The sequence below is a fragment of the Nematolebias whitei genome, chromosome 5 (genome assembly GCF_014905685.2).
Source record: "Nematolebias whitei isolate Nwh7 chromosome 5, NemWhi1, whole genome shotgun sequence".
NCBI lineage: Eukaryota > Metazoa > Chordata > Actinopteri > Cyprinodontiformes > Rivulidae > Nematolebias > Nematolebias whitei.
This window is the reverse complement of record NC_056502.1, coordinates 11,525,046-11,548,191: the sequence shown is the minus strand read 5'-3', so window position 1 is coordinate 11,548,191 and position 23,146 is coordinate 11,525,046. Positions and strand designations below refer to the sequence as shown.

General features: G+C 39.0%; 3 protein-coding genes across 3 annotated transcripts in view; all 3 read left to right on the top strand.

Moving 5' to 3' along the window:
* Positions 1-1,410: 1,410 nt before the first annotated feature.
* On the top strand, positions 1,411-2,180 carry LOC119409926 (cornifelin-like). Its single transcript, XM_037676832.1, has 3 exons — positions 1,411-1,522; positions 1,629-1,765; positions 1,941-2,180. The coding sequence occupies exons 1-3, from the start codon at positions 1,411-1,413 to the stop codon at positions 2,043-2,045; spliced, it is 354 nt and encodes a 117-aa protein (XP_037532760.1). The 3' UTR covers positions 2,046-2,180.
* Positions 2,181-3,756: 1,576 nt separating this feature from the next.
* On the top strand, positions 3,757-9,501 carry oscp1b (organic solute carrier partner 1b). Its single transcript, XM_037676831.1, has 10 exons — positions 3,757-3,868; positions 4,920-5,074; positions 6,321-6,488; positions 6,959-7,039; positions 7,144-7,247; positions 7,596-7,724; positions 8,135-8,204; positions 8,415-8,554; positions 8,682-8,745; positions 9,168-9,501. Exons 1-10 carry the CDS (start codon positions 3,757-3,759, stop codon positions 9,285-9,287), a joined length of 1,143 nt encoding a protein of 380 aa, XP_037532759.1. The 3' UTR covers positions 9,288-9,501.
* Positions 9,502-13,459: 3,958 nt separating this feature from the next.
* Positions 13,460-23,146, top strand: part of stk40 (serine/threonine kinase 40) — a 14,933-nt gene continuing 5,246 nt past the window's right edge. Inside the window, exons 1-6 of the mRNA XM_037676830.1 lie at positions 13,460-13,673; positions 16,567-16,693; positions 17,229-17,314; positions 17,803-17,946; positions 18,866-19,090; positions 19,378-19,430. Coding sequence (XP_037532758.1) covers positions 16,576-16,693; positions 17,229-17,314; positions 17,803-17,946; positions 18,866-19,090; positions 19,378-19,430 — 626 coding nt within the window. The 5' untranslated portion in view covers positions 13,460-13,673; positions 16,567-16,575. The remainder of the gene's footprint in view (positions 13,674-16,566; positions 16,694-17,228; positions 17,315-17,802; positions 17,947-18,865; positions 19,091-19,377; positions 19,431-23,146) is intronic.

Genomic DNA, 23,146 nt, shown 5'->3' with positions numbered 1-23,146 from the left:
AAATATAACTGTGTATCATCAGCATAACAATGAAAATTGATCCCATGCTGTTTGATAACTTTACCTAATGGAAGCATAAAGTAAATGATATTGGTCCAAGCACTGAACCCTGAGGAACTCCATGACTAATTTTAGTGTAAGAAGAAGACTAATTATTTACATTTATAAACTGGAATCTTTCAGATAAATATGATTTAAACCAATTTAGAGCTGTTTCTGTAATCCCAGTATCATATTCCACTCTCTGTAGTAGAATATTGTGATCAGCAAATGCAGCACTGAGGTCTAACAGGACCAGTGTAGACACCTGTCCATTGTCAGAAGCCATGAGAATCTCATTAGTAACTTTCAACAGTGCTGTTTCTGTGCTTTGATGAGCTCTAAACCCTGACTGAAACTCTTCAAACTGATTTTTTTTTTTTTTTTTTTTTTTTGGTAGATGTTTGCGCAACTGACCTGAAACTATTTTCTCTAGAATGTTTTAGATGAAAGTTAGATTAGATATAGGTCTATAATTGGCTAGGATTCCTGATTCAAGTTTATGTTTCTTAAGTAAAGGTTTATTTTTAGCAACCTTAAAGCACTGTGGTACATAACCATTCATTAGAGAGAAATTAAGCAGATCTAAAATTTGTGTATTAATTGGGGAAATACCTCAAAGGACATTTTGAGTTGTCCTAAGGTTCAGGCTGGTCCACAGAGGTGATCATGCCTTTTCAGTTGTTGCTCCTCCTGGAACCAGCAGCTCCTTCAGATCAGACAAGCTCTGAATGGTTTTAAGTCACTTCGTCAGACACATTTGTACTCACTGACTTTTGCTACAGCATAAGAGTTGACATTATTTTAGTTCAGTTTATTGGTTTTATTTTGTCTTGTCGTGTTTTTCAAATCAAATGTATTCATATAGCACTTTAACAACTGTCATTGTCAAAGTGCTGCACATAATACAAGTAGTAAGAGGACGATACAAAAACAGGAGACCATAAAAACGTACAACAAAAACATTAAAAAATAGAAGACAAAAAAGTCAACTCCCATACTGTATTAAAAGCTAGTGAGTATACAAGTATGTTTTAACAGTTTTTGTTCGTTGTAATTTGTTGCTTTTAGCACTGTGGCCAACGACAATTGCTTTTAAATGTGTTATATCAATAAATATGATTTGATTAAAAAATTATAATAATGTGAAGCGATAGAACATGTTATGACAAACACATAAATTCAGATGCAAATGAACATGGGAGTATCTTTATTCTGTCCTAAGCTTTAATGCATGCATGGAAAGATGTGTGCTCATCTCTCCTCCCTCCTGCAGAACAACCTCCTCTCTTCAGTGTTAACACCTGAATGTGTTTTTTTTTTTTTTTTTACTGGGCAGCTAAATAAAAACCAGCAGATCGAGTGGTCCAGATGTCAAACCCAGTGGTCACCCATCAGCCCGGCGCAGGCGGCTATGGGACGAATGTCCAGACCGGAGACTGGAGCACCGGCTTGTGTTCCTGCTGCAGTGACTGTCTGGTCTGTGAGTACAATCTCATAATCTGTTCACATACTGGTGAGGTTTTAGCTCCAGAAGGATTTTCTCTTCTCTGTCAACGTTTCTGAAGAGAATACGTCTCCATCTTTAGGTGCTATTGGTTTTTGCTGCCCAATTGCTCTGAGCTGCTACACAGCAAATAAGTATGGAGAAAACTGCTGCTTGGGTTGTTTGCCAGGAGGGATGACTGCCATGAGGACTCATATGAGACTGACGTATGGGATTCAGGTAAGTTTGCTCAATCTCTTTCTCCAGCTCTTAAGAAATACTGAGATTTCACAAACAAGAAATATTGCGTGTTCTGTAAAATTAACAAATCAGACTTGCAACACATTTCTTCACTCATTAATGTTCCTGTTTCGTGATTATTTGTTCTTTTTTTTTTTTTTTTTTTTTACCACAGGGGACAATATGCAACGACGCCCTCATGACTTTCTTTTGCAGCCCTTGTGAAACGTGCCGTATGGCGAGAGAAATTCGCATCAGGAATGGAGAAATTTCACTGTAACCACATTCGAGGACGTCCTGCTGTCGTGGAAGTGAATTGTTGATTTCAACAGTAGCTCATATTGAAAACAAAGACAGGGAAGCTGATCAAATCGAAAGCACAATTTGCATTGCTATAAATAAATTGCATCGTCCAAACACATCGATTATAACAATCAAGCCTTGTGACTTTTTGAACTAAGCATAAATCTAAAATGTATTGTTTCTGTTTATTTTATTACCATATAGGTGTGTGAAACTATATAACTCTAAATGTTAAGGTATATCAATTAATTGTGCTTTGATGACACCGAAACTGAAACGAAAACTTTCTTAAATGCAATAATTTTCAGTTGTGTTAAGAAAGAAACTATTTTAATAATGGAATCAGCTTTATGCAAGCATGAAAAATGATGTTTGTTGCTCTGATGGTTTCACTTTAAGGATTTTAAAGGTAATTTCTGTAAATTAAAAGCTCGTCATTCTGACATGGTAAAATGTTTCTTTTTAAAATTATATTTGGCGATCTGTTAATTGCAAGTTAAACTTGTACTTGGAATCAACACATTCCTATTAGTTTGTGGACCAAAGAACTGATGCCAAAATGAGACTATAGGTTGTGGGATGCCAGTACTATAACAGACAAGTTCATTTCAGGTTACATGCAGTTATCATCTTCCTACAGCTGAGCTAAATTATATTTGTTTAATTTTAGTTTGCGTGCAATTTGTACTGATTTACCTTCTGATTTAAAATTTGAGTGACATCATCATCTCAAATGAAAAGTGCTTAGAAGTGTATCAGAAATGTTTTATACTTGTTGTGAGACAGACAGCAATAGTACACCATAGTACAATGCCTTTGTATGAACATTCAGGTTTTTAACCACATTGCTTACATAAAATTCATTTTTAATTTAAAAAATGTATTTTTACTGTGAATTCTTACATGCAATCTCATGCAATAAGGCAAGTTGTAAGACTCAAAGTATGTTTTTGGAATGCCTCATTTACTTCTACATCAAATTTGAGTAAATTTGTAAAAATTGATTGAATTATAACTATTTTCTCTTAGTTATTGTGGATTAACTGTGGCTGCCTTGTTGAATTTGACTGACCCTAAAAGTTACAAAGTTGCTGTGCTTCCAATATTTTCTAAAAGTCTATTAAAGTCCGTCCAGTGGTAGATATTTTGCTAACAGACAAACAGGTTTGAGACCAATAGTTAATGTTTTATGCAAATTTCTTGCACAATGAGTATTGGGGTTGACTCGGTTACAACTACACCAAATTTTAGCCCAATTTTTGTCAAACAGGCTAAATTATAGCTAATTTTATGTTTTTATTGGCTATATTGTGGTCACTTATTAAAATATTTAAAATATTGCTGTGGTTCATGAACTATTTTGCTAACAGACAGACACTGGCAAAAACATTATCGTTATTATCATTATGTAGTGTTTGTGTAATGATAATAATACAGTACTTTGAAACCGCGTTAGGATTGTTTCACAATTATCCGTGGCTCTTCCGTGTGAGACAAAAGCGCTGAAGCTACGCTGCGTCCGTCCGCTTCATTAATTTGTACGTCTTGACGTCACTACGCTGTGATTGGTCGTTTCCTCCGTGACCTGGCAACCAGAGGAGGCTTTACCAAACAGACAGAGGCGATACTAAAGCAACCCGTTAGCGGCTACTATTTATCTGAGAACACTCGACACTCCAAATACCATCATGTCTACAAGGACCCTGCCGCTGCTCTTTATTAATCTCGGCGGCGAAATGCTGTACATCCTGGACCAGCGGCTTCGAGCTCAGAATATACCCGCTGACAAAGCTAAGAAAGGTAGTTAGCTTAGCCTCAGCAGCTAATTATTCTGCTAACACACATCACCCACTAAGTGCTGCAGAAATGTTAAACCACGGGAAGGTCATATTTACCTTCGTCACTTTCTTGGTTTACTACATTTTGGTAAGTTTAGTGAATTAAGAAAAAAGTTTACATAAAAAGAAGTCAAGGTTTAACATCACGTAATAGGTTATTTAATTGTGTTTTAACAAGTTTACTCAATAATCACTCAATTAGTGAATTGATGTTGATGGTATGTTACCTGCATTAACATGCTCTTTTAAATCTTTAAAAAAAAGGGATAGCCCGAGTTGGACTAATTTACATTAAGCTATCTACTACAATACGTTACGTACACACACACTTGAGATATAATAACCTTCTGGTTTTTGAACACAAGTTTGTTTGTGCATCTTCTTTTAATTCATAAACGTTCCACAGTAGCCACCTGGAAAGAGGAGGACAGGAAGAGAGGTATTAGTACAAGATTCAGTATAATCATGCACTTGTGCATTAGTAGTTCTTTGCTCTGCTTTGGCTTTTAGCTGGAAAGCCACACACTGAACAGTAGTGTTTTTTTTTTGTAAACTTGGCAATAGTTGAGACCTCATGCTCAGACTAACTCAAAGGTAAGACCCTGCGGTTGTTTTCTGCACCAATCGTTAACTGACCCGAGTCACAGAAAAGCTCACTTAATTGCCACAAACTTCACGTTTTGTTGTCCTTTATTGTATAAACGTAACATGCCTAAATTTTGCGACTCATGAAATCTCCCTCAGATCCCAATGTATGCTTTTACTTTAATGAGGTCTTACTACATTTTATGTTGCCATTACTTAAACTGATAAGTATTCATGGGGCTGTGGTAGCTTGGTGGCCGTGCTGCTGCTTTGATCTGTGGGGTGAAGTTCTGGATGGAAGGGTTTTGGCAAATCTGTAGACTAGAGTGCATAAGCTCCTGCTTCTGAGTCTGCTCTGTCAAACGTAAATTTGTTTAATTTAAGTCACTTCTTTGTGGACTTTCTGTTGTGCTGGTTGTCCTGACTAGTTATGAATGACATCATCACCACCATGTTCAACAAAAAGTTCCTGGAGGAGCTTTTCAAGCCGCAGGAGCTTTACTCCAAAAAGGCCCTGCGGACTGTGTTTGACAGGCTGGCTCATGCTTCCATAATGAGACTCAATCAGGCTAGTATGGACAAGGTAAGGCTTGGGTTTGTTTTGTTCATTTACTCGCATCACATTTCTTCATGGACAAGTACACTGCCTGGCCAAAAAAAAAAGTTGCCACCTGGATTTAACTAAGCAAATAGGTACGAGCCTCCTATTGGATAATTACTGCATGGGCGATTATCTTTCAGCTGGCAACAAGTTATTTAACCCCAACTGGTGCAATGAGTTGATTCTCATTTCTTAAACAACCATGTCGAAAGACACATCGCATGGTCGTGGAAAAGATGTCAGTCTGTTTGAGAAGGGTCAAATCATTGGCATCAAGCAGAGAAAACATCTAAGGAGATTGCAGAAACTACTAAAATTGGGTTAAGAACTGTCCAACACATTATTAAAAACTGGAAGGATAGTGGGGACCCATCGTCTTCGAGGAAGAAATGCGGCCCGAAAAAAATCCTGAGTGATTGTGATTGGTGATCACTTAAACATTTGGTGAAATCAAATCAAAGCAAAACAAGAGCAACACTCAGGGCTTTGTTTAATAATGAAAGTAAGAGCATTTCCACACGCACAATACAAAGGGAACTCAAGGGATTGTGATTGAACAGCTGTGTAGCCTTAAGAAAACCACTAATCAGTGAGGCTAACTGGGAAAAAAAAGGCTTCAATTTGCTAGGGAGCATAAAGATTGGACTCTGGAGCAATGGAAGAAGGTCATGTGGTCTGATGAGTCCAGATTTAACCTGTTCCAGAGTGATGGACGCATCAGGGTAAGAAGAGAGGCAGGTGAAGTGATGCACCCATCATGCCTAGTGTCTAGTCATCAATGTAAGATCTTGGTGGAAAGTTAATGCAACACTGGATGGAAATAGATCTTGTGACATTGCAGAAGCTTATTGAAACAATGTCACAGTGAATGCATGTCGTAATCAAAGCTAAAGGCGGCCCAACAAAATATTAGTGTGTGACCTTTTTTATTTTTTATTTTTGGTGGCAACTTTTTTTTTTTGGCCAGGCAGCGTATAAATGCATGATTTTTACTGTGTTTTCATTGTAGTGTGTAGAGTGGTGTTTGGTCAATAGCTATCTGTTTCTGGTAAATCTACACTCTGCCACAATTTCCTCTTTCAACTAGCTATATTATGCACTAAAACGACAGAGAACTAACATTTGTGCACTGCATATGGCTCCCTCTACTGTTTATCACATAACTGAATGTTTTTTTATATATATTTTAATAATCAAGAAAGTGAGATAACGTATTTCTTCTGCACAGCTCTATGACTTGATGACCATGGCTTTCAAATACCAAGTGCTTCTGTGTTCCCGCCCTAAAGACATCCTGCTGGTCTCCTTCAACCACATGGATGCAATCAAAGACTTTGTGAAAGATACAGCGGGCATTCTCAGTCAGGTTGATGAAACTTACCTACAGCTCATAGAGGTATAAAATATGGGGTTTTATCATCATAGATTGTGACTGGCATATTTTACTTAACCTGTTTTTCTGCAGTGTACAAGATTATTTGTTTGTAATTAAAACAAACAAAACATATAATTTTTCAATAAAAGGTAGAAAACCTCTATATGTTTGAGAAAGATTTTTAAAAATTAGTTATGCAAGCTTAGGTGTGTTCAATAAACCAGACGTAGACTCAGAGCAGGTGGTTCATTGCTGGTCCTCGGGCAGGATTTACAAAACTATATTTCTTTGACCAGGATGTCTATAAAATGTCTAATAGAAGAAGCCATCTAATCCAGCTACATACTGTACATAATGTTACGGTAATGAGAAATGAGAAAAGATTTTTGTGCGACTGAGAGAAAGAAAATTTGTCAGTACAATAAATGTGTAATGTATCTTTTAAAAAAAAACATATCTGCACATATTTGCAAACAAAATGACTTTTTCAGATGTATACACCCATGTCTAATGGTGAATTCCAACTGATCCGACAAACGCTTCTCATCTTCTTTCAAGACATGCATATAAGGGTCAGTTCACCTTTCATCATTAGTGTGTTTGTAAGATGGTTTTTTTTTATCTTATTTTAGGTATTTACTCCACGACTTTCTTTTATTGCCTTCTTTTCTAACAGGTGTCTATTTTCCTAAAAGATAAAGTTCAGAACTCAAATGGCCGGTTTGTGCTTCCCACCAGTGGTCCTGTGCCTCCTGGAACGCAGGTTCCTGGCTTAATACGGTAATACACTGATCTTAGTGTTGTGGTTGTGTAGCTAAAAGACTAAAACAAAGAGCCTGAGAGCTAAGATCATGCTAAGGTTGTCTCTCTGCAGCTAACTGCATTAAAGAGGTTTTGTTGAACCATCTTTAAACCTATAATTTTAGATAAGTTGTATGTTAAGCTTGAGTAATTGAAAAAATGAATTTGCTCAATTTTATATTTGATCAAAACATTAGCTTATATTAAACTGTTGAGTTTAAACCTCAACTTAAAAGAAGTGGGTGCTTTTTTTTCATAGCCAACATTTGCTTTGTATCAAAGCATGAGAGCTTTCTTATCTGAATTGTGCTTTTTGTTTAATTTTAGGATTTTTAGCTGTACTGGCGAGGAGCTAACCAGGCTGCAGTTCAGCAATGGAGGAAACTACACTTCGGCACTTCGAGAAGGATCCTTTGAGATTTTTGGAGATCGGGTTACCAAACTTGGCACAAACATGTAAGAAAATGGTGGATGTGTTTTACTATGTTTGTGCTCTGTTAGTTGATTGATTGTGACAGCCTAATGAGTTAATTATAGAAAATTATCATCTAACCAAGATAATTTTCAAAACACTTAATTAAAAACTGGGAACTGGTCTGAGTGCTGACATCACTCCCCATCTAAAAAGTTGGATAAATCTGTAATTATGCATAATTTTCTCTTATTGTTCTATGAATAACTTACAGAAGGTTTTAATAACACGTATGAAGTCTTTTGGATAAACAAATTATTTTTGTTAGACCATGAAGTACTAAATTTGATTTATCCCCCATTATTTGTACTGCCTTGTAAATAAATTATGTTCTGGTTGTTTTAATGATCACTCTGACATTTGCTCATGTTCTTCTTGTCATCCTTCCATCCAGGTACAGCATTAGCCGCCCTGTTGAGACACACATGTCTGGCACGTCTAAAAATTCTGCTCAGCACACAAAGGTGAAACATTGAATTTTAGAACATAAAAAAAACAAACATTCAAACAATTTTTAACAGGGGCCTTCATGCAATGTGTACAGTACATAGCATGTGTAGATGTTGACAGTTTGATTATCTATTATTAATTTTTCATCATCAGGAACGGAAACTAAATTACAGCAATTTAAACTGCAATTTTGCCGAAGTGAATAAACCATTGTCTGTCAACAGGTCAGCGCTGCTCCGAACCCCCTGGCCAAAGAGGAACTAAATCTGTTGGCCAGGTTAATGGGAGGCCTAGAAGTTGAGAAAACGGGAAACACAGAATGTGGCTTTCGGGTAAATCTCTTTGCCACAGATGAAGAAGAAGAGTAAGTGTCCTAATAATTGGTGCGCCTGATTAAACTGAACTTCTACTATGGCCTAAGTGAAAAAGAAATGCTTTGAAATGTATTTAAATGAAATAAAACTCACATTTTGACTCTTGTTTAATGACAGAGAAGCATTTATATCCAGACCTGACGAGCTTTCGTATGGAATCATAAACATCCAAGCAACAAAGGTAAAAAATAAAACCTGTTTAGAAAAGAACGTGTCCAGTGTTTGTTTTATATTAGTTTGAATTTTACAACAGATTAAATTACAAAAAAGCTGATCCTGATGGGAACTGCATGCAAGTAGGGTTAGAAACAGTTTTCGAGATTGTGCCCGGCTTTGTTTTAATCATGAGGCCCTTGGGATAGGCTTTTTTACAAGTTCTCATAAATCTTATTCTGCTAAACTTAGCAAAGACTTTGAGGCATGCATTAACCCCAACGTGTCAACCTCAAAGACTACTACTTACAAGCAACCCACAAGAGTGGCGTACAATCATTGATCTAGAATCTGAGGATTTACTTATTTAAAAGGATTTACTGTAATAGGATACAAGTCCTTGTGATTACCTCTTTGACTTAATGACTGGTTGATCATGTTGTCTTTCAGGACCAGCAGACCAATGCAGAGTTGGCCAAGATCATGGGAGAATTCACAGAGTCTGAAGATCAATCTCCCAGCTCCAGCAGCAAAGGAGAAGACCTTTTATCTATGATGGACGGTCTGTGACCTGGTCGCCGTGACAGAATGGCCCAAGAGGTTGTACACGGTGCGTCATTAAAAGTCTACACTACAGAGGATCAGTCTGTACCTGCAAATACCTCGCAGCAGGCTCCCACACAGCCGTAAGACTTTAATCTTGTGGGTTTTTAAGATGCTAATGATGACAGATGGCAATATACGGCTGCATTTTTATTAAAAAACAACAACAATTGTGTTCAGACCTGAGATCCAAACTGTGCTAAAGTGTCATTTCATGCTAGCTCTAAACTGAAAGTTTATTTCAGCAAGTTCTATAGCAGGTGTATATCGCATGTACGTGGTATTAGCAAAACATCAACTGAAATAACACTTAAAAACACATGTTTTTATATACATATTTTATGTACATTTTTGGATTTGGGGAGTTCTAGCCCACCGTTTCATGGTTCTTTATGTTTTGTCCTGATCTCAGACATATCTTTACACATGGTGAAACAAGGAATTGTTAACTTTATATTCTGATGAACAAGTGGGTAAACAGAAGGGTGGGAGTGTTGAAGAAAACCCAAGTGCTCTTCTTTTTTGTTTGAACTCCCCTAAATATTTATTTTAATAATAAATGTTTGCTCTTCACTTTGCATTTTTATTGTCAAAGAATACAAAAATTTAGCAAACCTGCCGGTACTTAAAAACAATCCCGTTACCCTGTGATGTCAAATAATGTTGAAATGAGGTTTAGAACTGCTACACTGTTGTAAAACAAAGCAAAGCAATATAAGAAACTGTAATATGTAAATATTTTTATTGCAAATTTTATTTATTTTGTGAATAAGGAAATATTGCTATTGCTACTGATAAGTTATTGAATGTGTAATTTAGTATTTTCAATAAATAAAGAAAGTTTTGAACATCCATCCATCCGTTATCTTTACCTGCTTCTTCCTTTTTGGGTCGCCGGGGTCACTGGTACCCATGTCCAGCCATCACTGTGCGAGAGGCAGAGGACACCCTGGACAGGTCTCCAGTCCATCACAGGGACACACAGAGACAAACGCTGTCACACCTAGGGACAATTTATCGTTCCAAATCAGCCTAACATGCATGTTTTTGGTCTGTGGAGAAAACCCACGCATGCACGAAGAGAACATGCAAACTCCACTCAGAAAGGCCCTCGACCTGGATTCGATCATCCAACATTCAATGATTACCGGTATTTCCTTTTATATTAAAATCCATCCAGTGCTTGATTAAGTATTTTACTAATGTTACAAACACCAACATTATTGCCCTGCTACCTTCAGGTGCTAATTACCCAGAGGTTAAAAAAAAAAGTACTTTGAAGTGCACCCAGGCATGAGGGCAATATGCAAACTCCTCACAGAAATGTCTCCACTGGGAGTCAAATCAATAACCTTCCTGTGAGGCAACAATGTAAGCAGCTGCACCACAGTGCTGGTGTGAAGTTTGTTGTAATTCATGTGGTATAACAGAAGAGGGCGCTGTCTGATTTTCTGCAATAATGCAAGTGTTTGTTTTTAATCAAATGTGTATTTTAATGTGACAGACTTGTGTTAAAGCAAAAAGTGATAAATGCCTTCTTTTGATCCATTTTTCTCCAATTCCATTTTCACAGTACTGCAGAGCTACACAAATGCAGAAAAAAACTTGTCAGGTGTATTTTCTCTCCTGTATTTAGTGCAAACAACCAAACCAAATCACTAATAAAGGAACACATCAACCACCTTCAAGTTGTACCTACAGGAGAATCGCCATAGCAACAATAATTACTAACGGACACTATGTTGTGTTTGAAAAGCTTATGAGTCAAAGCAAACTTGTCTGCACCTTTGCAGTCAGCCACACTACATGAACTCGGTGCATACCATAGCAGCAAACATGCTGAGACACTTCTCTGAACTGATCTGGGGCAGGAGAAGGAGGAGGAATCTGATGAGGTCTTCTTCACCAGCACAAAAAGAAAGACTTGGTGCCCTGAGGACACAGTCCAATTACAAAACAAACAGAAACCAGAGCTCAGGCCAGGCGTCCTGCAAAACCTATTCAATTTAGCACACAAAAAAAACTTTTTGCATTGTGAAACCTTTCTAATGTAAGTTTTATTTTTTTAAGTAACTTGAACCCAAATATAATTTGTTGTGATTTTGCAATTTCTTGAAAATATATTCAAAGCAAAGTGGGAAAACCTCTTCTAAGGAAAGAGTTGTACTCGCCACCAAGTCAATTAATTTACACAAGTACACTCGGTTTGGCTCCTAACATGTCGGATGTTTTTCTCACAGACCCTGCATTTTCGAAATGACTCAATTTCCTCTTTAAAGAGACACTAAAAAGCCACAGTCTGATTGTGTTTTATGTGGCTGGGGGCATGTGCTCTGCTGAGTCAAGACAGGAAGACTTGTGCAACTCAAAATAAAGCTCTGCCATTTAAGTTGCCCTCTCTGTCTGTCAAATCTGCCCACTAGCTGAAACTGGTAACTGTGGGTGGAATTTAGGATTATTCAGTTAAACTAAATTAGCAATTTAGGTGGGCCTAGCAAAATGTCAGTCACTGTAAGGTGTGCTTGCAACGAAACTGAGGAGCAGAATGACTATATGGTGAGTTCAGGCTGTTTTGTGTTGCAGAAACCTGCATAAAATCTGAGTAAATTCATTTTAATACTCATTTAGAACAATTTGAACACTGTTTCAATGATGTAATGTAATCAGTCTGATAAAGTAACAAACACAGTTATGTAGTTTCACTCGTTCATATAGTTTACCTGAATGAGAAGCAATATTGTGTTTATCTCATTAAAAAATGTTGCTGAATTTTCTACTAGTGAGCTGTCCAGAATGTACGGAGTGACTGCTGGAGAGAGGCACAAGCTGCCTGTGACCGGGAAAGAAAGAAACGAGTAGAAAAAAAAAAAAGATGGATGAATTGCTGATACGTTTCAAATATCAGCTTCAATTTTTTTGTTTGAATTTACTTTTGGGTTTTTTTAGCACCAAAGTCATAAAATGGAAAGTTATACGAAGGTTACACCTTTTGGGGAGTGGTGGCGCAGAGGTTAGAGAGGTGGGCTTGTGATCCGAAGATCGCCGGTTCACGCCCCGACAACATCAAAATTGTGGGTGGGGTAGGTGAAACACCCACACTTGCCCCCACCCTCATTCGCCCCACTCTGGGCCCATGAGCAAGGCCCTTAACCCCCACCATGTGCTCCCTAAAACAGGTCTCTCTTGAAAATGAGTTCTCGCGGCTCAATGAGACTAACCTGGATAAATAAAGGCTAAATGAAAAAAAAATACAAAGGTTACACTTAAATTGCTAAATATTTTGATATTTTTAGTGATATGAAACGGTTTTTTGTCATGAATAGATTAAAAACCAGCAGGCCTCTGCAGGTGCAAACTTGCAATCTCAACATGAAGATAGCAAGGTATTGAATCTGAGAAAGGGACAAAATGACTAAAAGCATAAATAAATGTACTTCATTTTGAGTTTTACTGTGGTTGTTGTGCAGTTTGTTGTGATTTTGAGTCTGTGTTTTATTATTTCATCTTTAACTGTCTGATTAATTTCCATCTTTTCATTCAACCTTTATTTAGACAGGTTAATCCCATTGAGCCTGGAGGACTCCTTTACAAGAGAGACCTGATTTCAACAAAGAATGATGACAACAATAGACAATTAAAAAAAGGCATACAGTTTTTTTTTTGTTTTTTTTTTTACAAATTAAAATAAGATGGCAAAAAAGCATAAAAAACTGTTTAATCCATATAATCTCTTGGTGAAATGTGTTGTTTTACTGTAAAGTGCCTACCAGTCATTTTGAGTCTTTGCAGTTTTATGTCATGGTGAGTTTATGACGTTAACATTTGTTGTGGCTTGATTTAATGTTAGCAGCTGCCTCTGAAAGAAGTTCTCTGGTGTGCTTCCTAAGTATTTGCGTTTGATATTTACTTTTCCTCTGTGTGCATTTACAAATCGTCCTTTTATTGCAGCTCGTTAAAATAACTTTTCAAGTGTTCAAATTTACAACGCGACTACCATGATGTCATGGTTTCATTTAGCAACTTTTTATTATGCAAAGAATTTCATCATCAGGGCGGGACCGTTAGGCCTGAGATCCGACGATTGTCATTGGTCGATCGTGGCTGTCAATCAGCGTTGCGTGTGCGTCATTTCCGTTGTCAGGTGGCGCTGTCGCTGTGGAAAGATGCGATCAGCGGAGGCTTTTCCTTAATTGCTTATTTCTGCAATAGAGGCTAAACAACCCCCGGAAAGCCGGTCTTTGTGGTCTTTTCTGACTAAGCGAGAAGCTCCGTACACCCACCACGGCGTTCATCCAAGAAATGTCTGTGTTTTAAGGCGTCAAGGCAGATTTTAACCGGCGGTTTTGGCTCGAGGTAAGCGAGGCTTTTCTGACACTGCTAACCAGCTGTAACGTTACCTACTTTGTTTAAATGGCCTCCCCGGCTACTCTACTACAGACTCGAGCTTTGCGTTAGCTGGTGTCGCTCGCCACCAGTTACATTAAAAACCTCTCGAGTACACGGTAGTACATTTAAAAGTACACATAATTTTGCTAACGGTTCCTTTATACGGTTTGCGCTGGAAGCCCAACTCCCCGTGTGTGTCCCTTTGTGTGACTACGCTCGAAGCTGTTAGCCGCCGAGTTGAATTAGCTCCACTGTCGCAATAAGGCGACAAATTACGTTTGTCAAAAATGGTGTCAAGTGAGTGATTTACGCACACAGTGGTGCATTGGGTGCAGCGTTTGTTAAAGACCAAATTTCTGCTGATGCATAAATTAATGATCAATCTGCTGCTTGGACTGCTTGTGTCCCAAGTTGCAAGGCGTCATGTCAGCGTTTTCCTCCAGGAGTTTGCTCTGCTTGCTGCCAGAACAGTGTCCAGGTCTTGATGACGCGAATGAGAAGGCAATGAACCACTGACAGCTCGCCTTTTTAAATGTTTTCATTTGGTTTGCAGCGTGACCTTGTGTCCAAAGCGTGGTCGTGTGGTCAAGGGCGTTCTGATATGGTGCATCTAGTTATCTGTGAATACTGTCTGCAGCAGATTATTTCCATTAAAAAAAAAAAAAAAAAACACTTTATTTTCAATCCACTTGTGGAGTCATTAGTTCATCTGTTTAGAAATGTATTTTTTCCTCAATTGCTGTTTGGATCATTTTCATTTGCCTTGCTGCTTCCACCCTTTTGATCTTTTTTTATTGTATTTTTTAAAATGTTTTTGCAGTAAATCCTCTTTCTTGCAGAGCCAGACAAATGGCACGAAGTCTGGTTGGGTGGATCTTGAGACACCTACGTGGTTGTTTTGTTCTGATACTATTTAAAGGCGCCCACATTTCTCGTGGGCACTGGCAAAGCGTGTCTCTGCTTCTTTTTTCATTTTTTTTTTTCTTCGTGTGATATGATTCAGAGGCTTTATCTGTTCTCGTCCTCCCTCCAGTACAGTCGAGAGAGGCAGTCTTGCTTGTCAGACCAGTGGCTGTGCAGAGACACACAGCAGTGTCAGAAAACGATAGCTGTGCGCTGTCATCAAGCTGATGTCATTTAGGTCAGTGTGCAGTCGTTGGTTACATCGACCTTTTGCTTTTTACATTCGTTTGAGGGCGGCTGCCAACACTGCAGCTGGTTTTTACTTGGTAGATGAATAGCCTTGGGTTTGTTTGCTGTATGTTTGTATCATTTTATGTGAATGAGTCAGTCAAGCTGCCTTCCTTGCACTGAACTAACAATCTAGACATGTTTTTCTGGCGGCACGATAAACCACACGATCCGTGTCAAGAACCCTATTCCCCCAACCAGGAGCTTCATGAATTGCATTACCTGATTATCCACCTCTTTGTATCCTCTGGAGTGAGACACCCTCTTACTATTTGCAGCATGACTTTGTGTCACTCTGCCTTGTGCCATTAATGCTGTCAGAAAACCTCAACTCATCAGACTCAGTGGGTGATGACTAGCGGAGATGGAGACAGATGGGCGAGAGACACGATGATGACACCGTCTGCTGTCTGGGATCACAAAAAGCCTTGTGGAAGTGAGAATTCATACTAGCCCTCACTGGCTGCCAACTGTCCTGTCTATTCTGTGCCCAAAAATGCCAACTGGCGAGCTGCACATGACTGATTTTGTAACAGGGACGTTGTTTATTGATTAAAAACTAAATATTCAGTTACATTTTAAGATGCCGGTACTATAGATATATTTTTCAGAATGTAATTTTGTGAATATTCTTCTTTTTATTCTTTGCTAGTGAGATTTAATGATTTGCACAGTTTTTTCTCACCAGAACAAAAATATGCACGCTTCAGCTATCCCATGGTTTTAGATATGTCCCTTTTTAATGTTTTCATTGTACTTGCATGGTTCTATAAACTGAGCATTTAGGTATTTAAGCCTATTGAAAACTTGGGATGGCAGCAGAATGATTCATTCCTCTCAGTTCGTGGCTCTACTTCCCTATTACGGGAAACAGATGGCATTTCATCACATAGGAACGTGGTATCAGTAAACAGCATACCTCTCGCTCTGATTTCTGTGAGGTAAATGGCATCTCTCGCATCAGTTTAAGTAGTGCATTTATTGACAATGTGTCACACGGTCACTGGTTCTTCTGGCACGCAAGTGTACTTTCTCATCACAGTGCATCGGCTTTGTATTTTTACGTTTCACCCTTTTTAAAACATGTATTCCCTTTTCAGAGTCTGCAGAGTGACAAGCTGGCTGCACAAATTCTGTGCAGATTTTCAGATAAAACATGCAGATTAAGAGTCCCAATGGTTTTTCTAAACCCATGTCCACTGATTTGGGGAAAGCTAAGGATTAAAGATTTAAATCTAAAGGCTTCTGTTTAGCAAATCTTGTCCTTGTGCCACTGGTTCGCATGCGAATGTGCTCATTTTGAAATCGATTGTGTCCCTTACACTAGCTTGTTCGAGAGATTGAATCTTTGGTGTTACCCTTGACACCAGCAGCCATTATTCTAAATGGAACTGTAATGGCCTCACATTAACACAGAGGTGTGTAAATGTGAGGGGAGGGATCTTTAAAATGGGCTGGGTGGAGCTGCCCTGAACTTTACCTCCTTTCTCCTCTGTTCTCTGATCACTATCTCCACAACCTTGTTTGTCCTGGTCTTGATTCCAGATTGTCAATTGTCCTTTTTTTTGGTCAAGCATTTAGATTTTGTCTTTACAGTCATGTGATGTCTGCTTTCCCTTTTACTTGACTACCTTTATCCCATGAACTAATCAGATTTGTTTCCCTTTAGCGCTCCAGGATGTCCAAACGACGCTCTTCAGAGAGGGGAGCTGGAGAGACATCGGGCAGGGCCAGCAAGCTGCACTGTCCTGGGATATCTGGCAGTAACGCCAAGAGAGCCGGTCCCTTCGTCCTTGGTACGAAATCTAGTTCTGTTCGCCCATCAATTTTCCATTAAAGTTTTATATATAATAATTAGAAGAAAATGCATATTTTCATACATTTTTGTGTCGATGATAACCTAAGTCATATGCATTGTTGCCATGTGTAACCTGTACAAGAGTTCAGTATATTTGGGAAAACCTTGTGTGAGATGTAGAATGCTTATGTGAGTATATTGTAGCATGCTTGAGACAAGAATTTGAAGAATTTGGCTGATCCCCATTACACCGGCCAGAAAAGGTCTGTGTTAGGGCGAGTTCCCCCCCCCCCCCCCCCCTGCTCTGGAAATAATTTTTCTTTCTCATAGTCTGAAATGTGTTTGTTTCTGCACCAAAACTTTTAACTAGTTGCATTGCCCGGTACAAAAAAAACAAACAAAAAACCTAACATTGCACATGTGGTGTTAATGGGTAAATGCACATGCAGCCTTTAAATGAGCGGTGGGAGCACATGCTCAGGCGTTCAGACTGCCTTTTGGTCAAGCAGCTGTTCCTTCTCTTTCCCTTGCAGGACCTCGCCTGGGCAATTCACCGGTGCCGAGCATAGTTCAGTGTTTGGCCAGAAAAGATGGCACAGATGATTTCTATCAGCTCAAAGTAAGTCCATCGGGAACAGCACTTTGTTTAGTTTTGCTCACTTATTCACATAATTTAAAATAAATAAATCAAGCAAGTCAGTCAAAACAAAAGCTATAATATCCCATTGGACTTTTGAACCTTTAACCTTTTTCAGTGTAGATTTTATTGCCCCTCTTTCAAGTCTGGCACAAACAACAGAACATTATCCAGACTGTGTCTTTGCTGGGATTTTCCAACGCCTTTTCACAGCCCTCTAAAGCAATAGTAGGAGAGAAATGAACAGAGGAAACTACTTTACACAAAATGTAACTACGGAGATCACATTGAGATTCAGTTCATTTCTGATGTGCCGTGTCCACACTATTTTTTCACTTCATTCTTTTCAGATACAGCTCATGTTGTCATGAAAAATAATTTAAGATGGCCTGTATAGCACATAAAACATTTTTGTCCTTTTGTTTAAATCTTTTTTTCCCCTTGTGATCTAATGTTTGCTCTGTTGTCAGATCCTGACACTGGAGGAGCGAGTAGACTCTGCAGGGGAGACTCAGGAGGAGAGACAGGGCAAGATGCTGCTGCACACAGAATATTCTCTGCTTTCTCTGTTGCACAACCAGGATGGGGTGGTGCACCATCATGGCCTCTTCCAGGTGAGTGGATATTTGCAAGATATTAAGAAAATACTATTGTGGTTTAAAAAAAAGAGCATGTCATTGTTTCTGGTGCGTTACTCGATACAGTGAGGGTGATATTTGTGCAACTGAGATTGATCTGGGAATGGAATCCCTTTGGAAAAGTTTCTGTCGCTTAATTTTCACTTTCGAGTAAATTTTCACTGCGCTCGTGCAAGAAACGGCACTATCTTATCAGCCGAGTCACGCCAGCTGCTTGACTAACAGAAATGTGGATGTATCATTAAAAGCTATATTTATCTGCAGACATTCTTTGTTCACATCCTCATCCATTCATAATGAACCCCCCCCCCCTCACTTGCCATCCCATCTGCCTTCTGTAACTTTGTTATTGTTCCATCATCCCTCTCACTCTGTATTTCATTCACATCCTGTCCATTTCACTCTGTTGGTGCTCTCAGAATAGCACCATTGAGCCCTGAATCACTTAGGCTTGCAGTATTGATTAGAATATTATAGTGGAGCTACACTGTCAGTTCATATTGTTTTCTTTCAAAGGTGCTCGCTACAGCTAAGAAAACAAAACGTCAACTGATGTAAAAAGTCAGTACAGAAAGTGGGGACTCTGAGTTTGAACAGTAGAAATTACCCTTTTTGTCTTTTTATAAACCACTCACTGTGGTCGGGCAAATGTCTTCTCATGGCAGCTGCATAAAGGCTGTTGAATGACGGCCGCCATCCTTGAATCTGTCTTTCTGATGTGGAAAAGTTTGCTTGATCCTTTAGTTCAGAGAACAAATCCACTCTGTTCGATGTATTTGTGGACGCCTCACAAGTTCTCAAATGGATATTGACTGAAAGTGCATCTAAATTTTACAAATGATTCTGTCCTTTTGAAATTTGCTTCTCACCCTTCATGCCGTTTGTTTTTCACCAGGATCGAGCCTATGAAATAGTGGAAGACATGGAGGCCAACAAAGTTCGCAAAATGAAGAAGCGAATTTGCCTTGTACTAGACTGCCTGTGTGCGCACGATTTCAGTGACAAGACGGCAGATCTGATTAATCTCCAGCATTATGTCATAAAGGAGAAACGGCTGAGCGAGCGTGAAGCCATCATCATTTTCTACGATGTGGTGCGTGTGGTGGAGGCCCTTCATAAAGTAAGTCAGAGGTGCACGTTGATGGACTAATCTAAGACAACTACTCCTTAGAAAGGTGATAGGTCTGCTTCTGTTCAGTTTTTCCTCAATGGCGAAAGCTTTCTACAGAGGTTTTGGTTAACTGAAGGAGAAAATGCTTTTGTTATTGTTTGTTGGTTCCACATTTTTCAGATTACTCATTTCCCAAGCTCGTGTGCCACTCCCAAAAACGAACTTATTGTACCAGTGATTCACTGAGCGCAACGTGATCGTATTTTCTTTTTTCCTTCTCTTTTTCCTGTCTGCAGAAAAACATTGTGCATAGAGATCTCAAGCTGGGAAACATGGTGCTGAACAAACGGTAAGACTGCGTTCAGTTAATAATCTCACCTTTTTTGCAAGATCTGGCATTTTAGTCTGCACAGTAATATGAAAGATGTCTCAGTGGCCCCAGCAGCCTGTAGCCACTAAGCATTAAGCTTTAAACTCAGGCAGAGGTCACATTCTTCAGCTAAGAGTGAGACTACTCGTAGGGACCTACAGGCCTCCTGTCTGAGGCTGTCAGTGTGTTGAAAAATGATAAATCATTTATTCCCCATGGTTGGGTGTTTGAAAATGAACTCTGGTGCTGAACAGAACAAAGAGCAAGTCTCTTCTTTGATCTTAGTGGAAAAGTGTTGGGATGTTAGTTATACGGTTATACAATCCACACAAGACCCTGCTGAGTCCACCACAGGTGGTGCTACAGCTCAGATGGAACATGCACAACCAGGAAACGACTCATTTGTAAACTCTTTCCAATAAGTCCCTCGCTTATCACGGGGTTACTTTCCAACCACACACACACACACACACACACCCCCGGGACAGTAGTTGAAAATCTATGAAATAGGGAAGTTATATTTATTTTAATATATATAAATATATATTACGGCTTTATAAACCCTTCCCACACTCTTGCAATGTTATTAACAATCTCCTAAACTATTAAACCTACATAATTTTAACAACATGCGCATATTTCCTGGAATATCTCGCAAAAAGATCTGAAGCTCTCCACCTTGACCTCTCTAAGTGGCTTTAAGCATCTGTTGGACTCCTGACATGGACCAATGCAGACATGTTCCTGTTTTTAGTTTTCTACATTCGCCTTATAATCTAGCTGTTTTTGCTACCTTTTTTTTTTTTTTTGCAATCTTATTTTAATTTGTAAAAAAAAATAATAATAATCTGTATGCCTCTTTTATGATTGTCTATTGTTGGCGCTGTTGTCCATTGTTGTCATCATTCTTTGTTGAAATCAGGTCTCTCTTGTAAATGAGTCCTCAAGGCTCAATGGGACTAACCTGTCTAAATAAAGTTTGAATATTTACTGTACAGTACTGCAAAATTTTATATGGGTACTCACCAGTGAAAATACTACAAATCTATTTTTACCACATCAGTTTCTCTGTTTAGTGTTTGCTCCCTCCACTGCTGTTCTTTGAGTTTCAGCAGAAAGCAGCAGCCGGAAGCACTGATGGCTTCTGGGCCGTGTAGTTCTTTTGACTTGCGTTACAGTGGAGGCTTATTGAAAGAAAACTACACAATGGCAGCGCCTGTCCAAAGTTTCTTTTGGTTTTTCTACTATTGGTTGGTTCCCACTCCCATCCGCTCCCATTAACTTTTTTTTTTTTCCCCCGTACCGTCTCAATCATGTGAGTAATATTAAAGTTGACAATCCTGTGTAGTGTACAATCACGTTGAAAACTTGCGAAAGAGTGAGTCCGTGAAAGTCGAACCGTGACGTATACTGTACATCAAGCATTGGGTACATGAAAGAGATGGTGTGTGTATTTAAGAAGTTAAGATAAAAATTTAAATTTAGAATAAAATTAACGAGATTTTGCATTAGAAATAAAAAATGTTGGTTCAAAATGGTGTTCAGCTGTGGAGGCACTTTCCAGTCAACCAAAGAGTCATTTTGATGAACTAGATGACTAAATCTGATATATACACACACACATACTCACACACACAGTTCCTACGCTCACCCTAGCTTGAATTATATCAAGCCTACACTGTAGCCTACACAGGAGGCCCGTGTCTTTTTGGGCCTTTCTACTTGCATTTTGCTTTGTCTGTGTTCTGCATTTACACTGTAAAAATACTAGTTGTTTTCCATTGTGTTTAGATTCTTTGTACACATCTAACAATGCTGACAAATCAACAGTGCAGATTACGTTGGATTTGTAATTAATAAATATTGCCTCTACTGAAGTTGGTACAAACATAAATGTGATGACGGTTTTGTTTCACCATTTACACATGTTAGTGATACGTGTGCTGGCAGTTTAAAGCTTTCTTTACTCAGTATTTTTGCTACCAGATATAAAGTGATAATAATTGTGCTTTTTCTATAAAAGCTCATCTACCCCCCCCCCCCCCACACACACACACACACACAAAATTAAAATGTCTGAGTATGTGCATATAATGTCACCCCCACTGGCACTTGTTTTTGTGCCTGTTTTATTGCATATACACTCAGATTCTTGTGCATCTGCAGCCTGAACCCCCACTACCAGCAGCAGTAAAAGCAGTAGTGGCAGTGGTGATGAAATAGGAGAGTGTTTTGGCCAGGGGATGAGCGTGGTGGGGAGAGGATCAGACGAGCAGAACACTCCGTCCCAGCTGGAGACAAAGGAGAGGCATGCCAAAGGCCCAATAGCTTCGAGCTGACTCACTGTAGTGCAAGTCACATTCACACAGATAGTCCTAACATTTATTTACCCTATGCTCTTTTCCTCTCTTTAGTTTTTTCATACAGTCCCATTCCTACAAAAACTTTTTTTGTGGGGAAGTCGCTACACGCTGCACTTTTATGATTCCTTGTTCTCCCAGTCCAGATGTGTGCGAAGTGTACAGTCACTGTGGTGTAATTGCAGTCGGCGTAGAGGCACACTGATTCATTACCCCGCACTTTTCCTACGCCGATTGTCAAACATTCTGGAGAAAACACCAATGCAACACAGCTCAACCATTTATGCAAGAAAGACAGGATTTTCTCTTTTAAAAAGCTACTGTTCCAAAAACAGGATGTCATAAATCACTCTACAGAGTCATTGGCAATTTATTTTGAGGTAACATGACTTGCTATTTTTAATTTTTATATATTAAGAGCCACATATGAATGTTTGCTGCCTAAAGGTGTTTACTCTGACTCTTTAATAACCTATGGGTTATTTAAGCCCTTCAAATCACATTTCCCTCTCTGTTCTGAGAAACAATATTTGCTGGTTTATGAAGAGATTGCCCCGAGTTTAACCTCTCTTCTCGTCAGCTGGTGTATTTTTATTGTGGGGCGGAAAGGAGAAGTCACCGGGGGTGTTTGGGTCTCTGGTTTCCTGACTTACCCGGAATCATGTGACCAGGAAGCAGAGACGGTGTGGTCTCTCTGCAGTCCTTGGGGAGTCTTGCCTCACAAGGCAAATATGCAATTTCATTTATCCAATCTCCGGTGCAAAAATAGAAGCCTGGGTCGTGATGCACACAGACAAAAGAACAGACTCCTTCATGAAGGAAGCTTTTATGCGGAGGGTCCTTGAAGCATCACGCCTCCTTCTGTTGGCTGATCCTCGTGCAGTTCACAAGGCCACTGTATGGTTACAGTATTCATTTAACAGGGTTGGCTCACATACGAAACTGAATGATCTGCAGGGAGGGTTGAGATTGGAGCATTTTGTTGAAGAGTGAGCGTTTAACAGGAATTGGCTCCAGAGGTAAAGAGAGCAGTGAATATATGATGGACCAGGGTGTGAAAGTGAGAGAGAATACAGGAAGCTGTTGACCTCAGTTTTTTTTTTTTAGAAAGTGGATGTGGGCGAAAAGCGTGATGCAGAGAGGACCACGCCGTAGACGGTGGTGGCTTCTTCTTTTGTTTGTGTTTTTTTTTGTTTTTTCTTTTCCTTTGTGCTTTTTTTTCTGTGTTTGCTTGTCCCTGCTCACCATGGGAGTGATTGTGAGGGTGTACTTTAAGTTGCATGTTTGTCTACATATTGCAAGTCTTCTCTTTTTTTTAATATATATATATATATA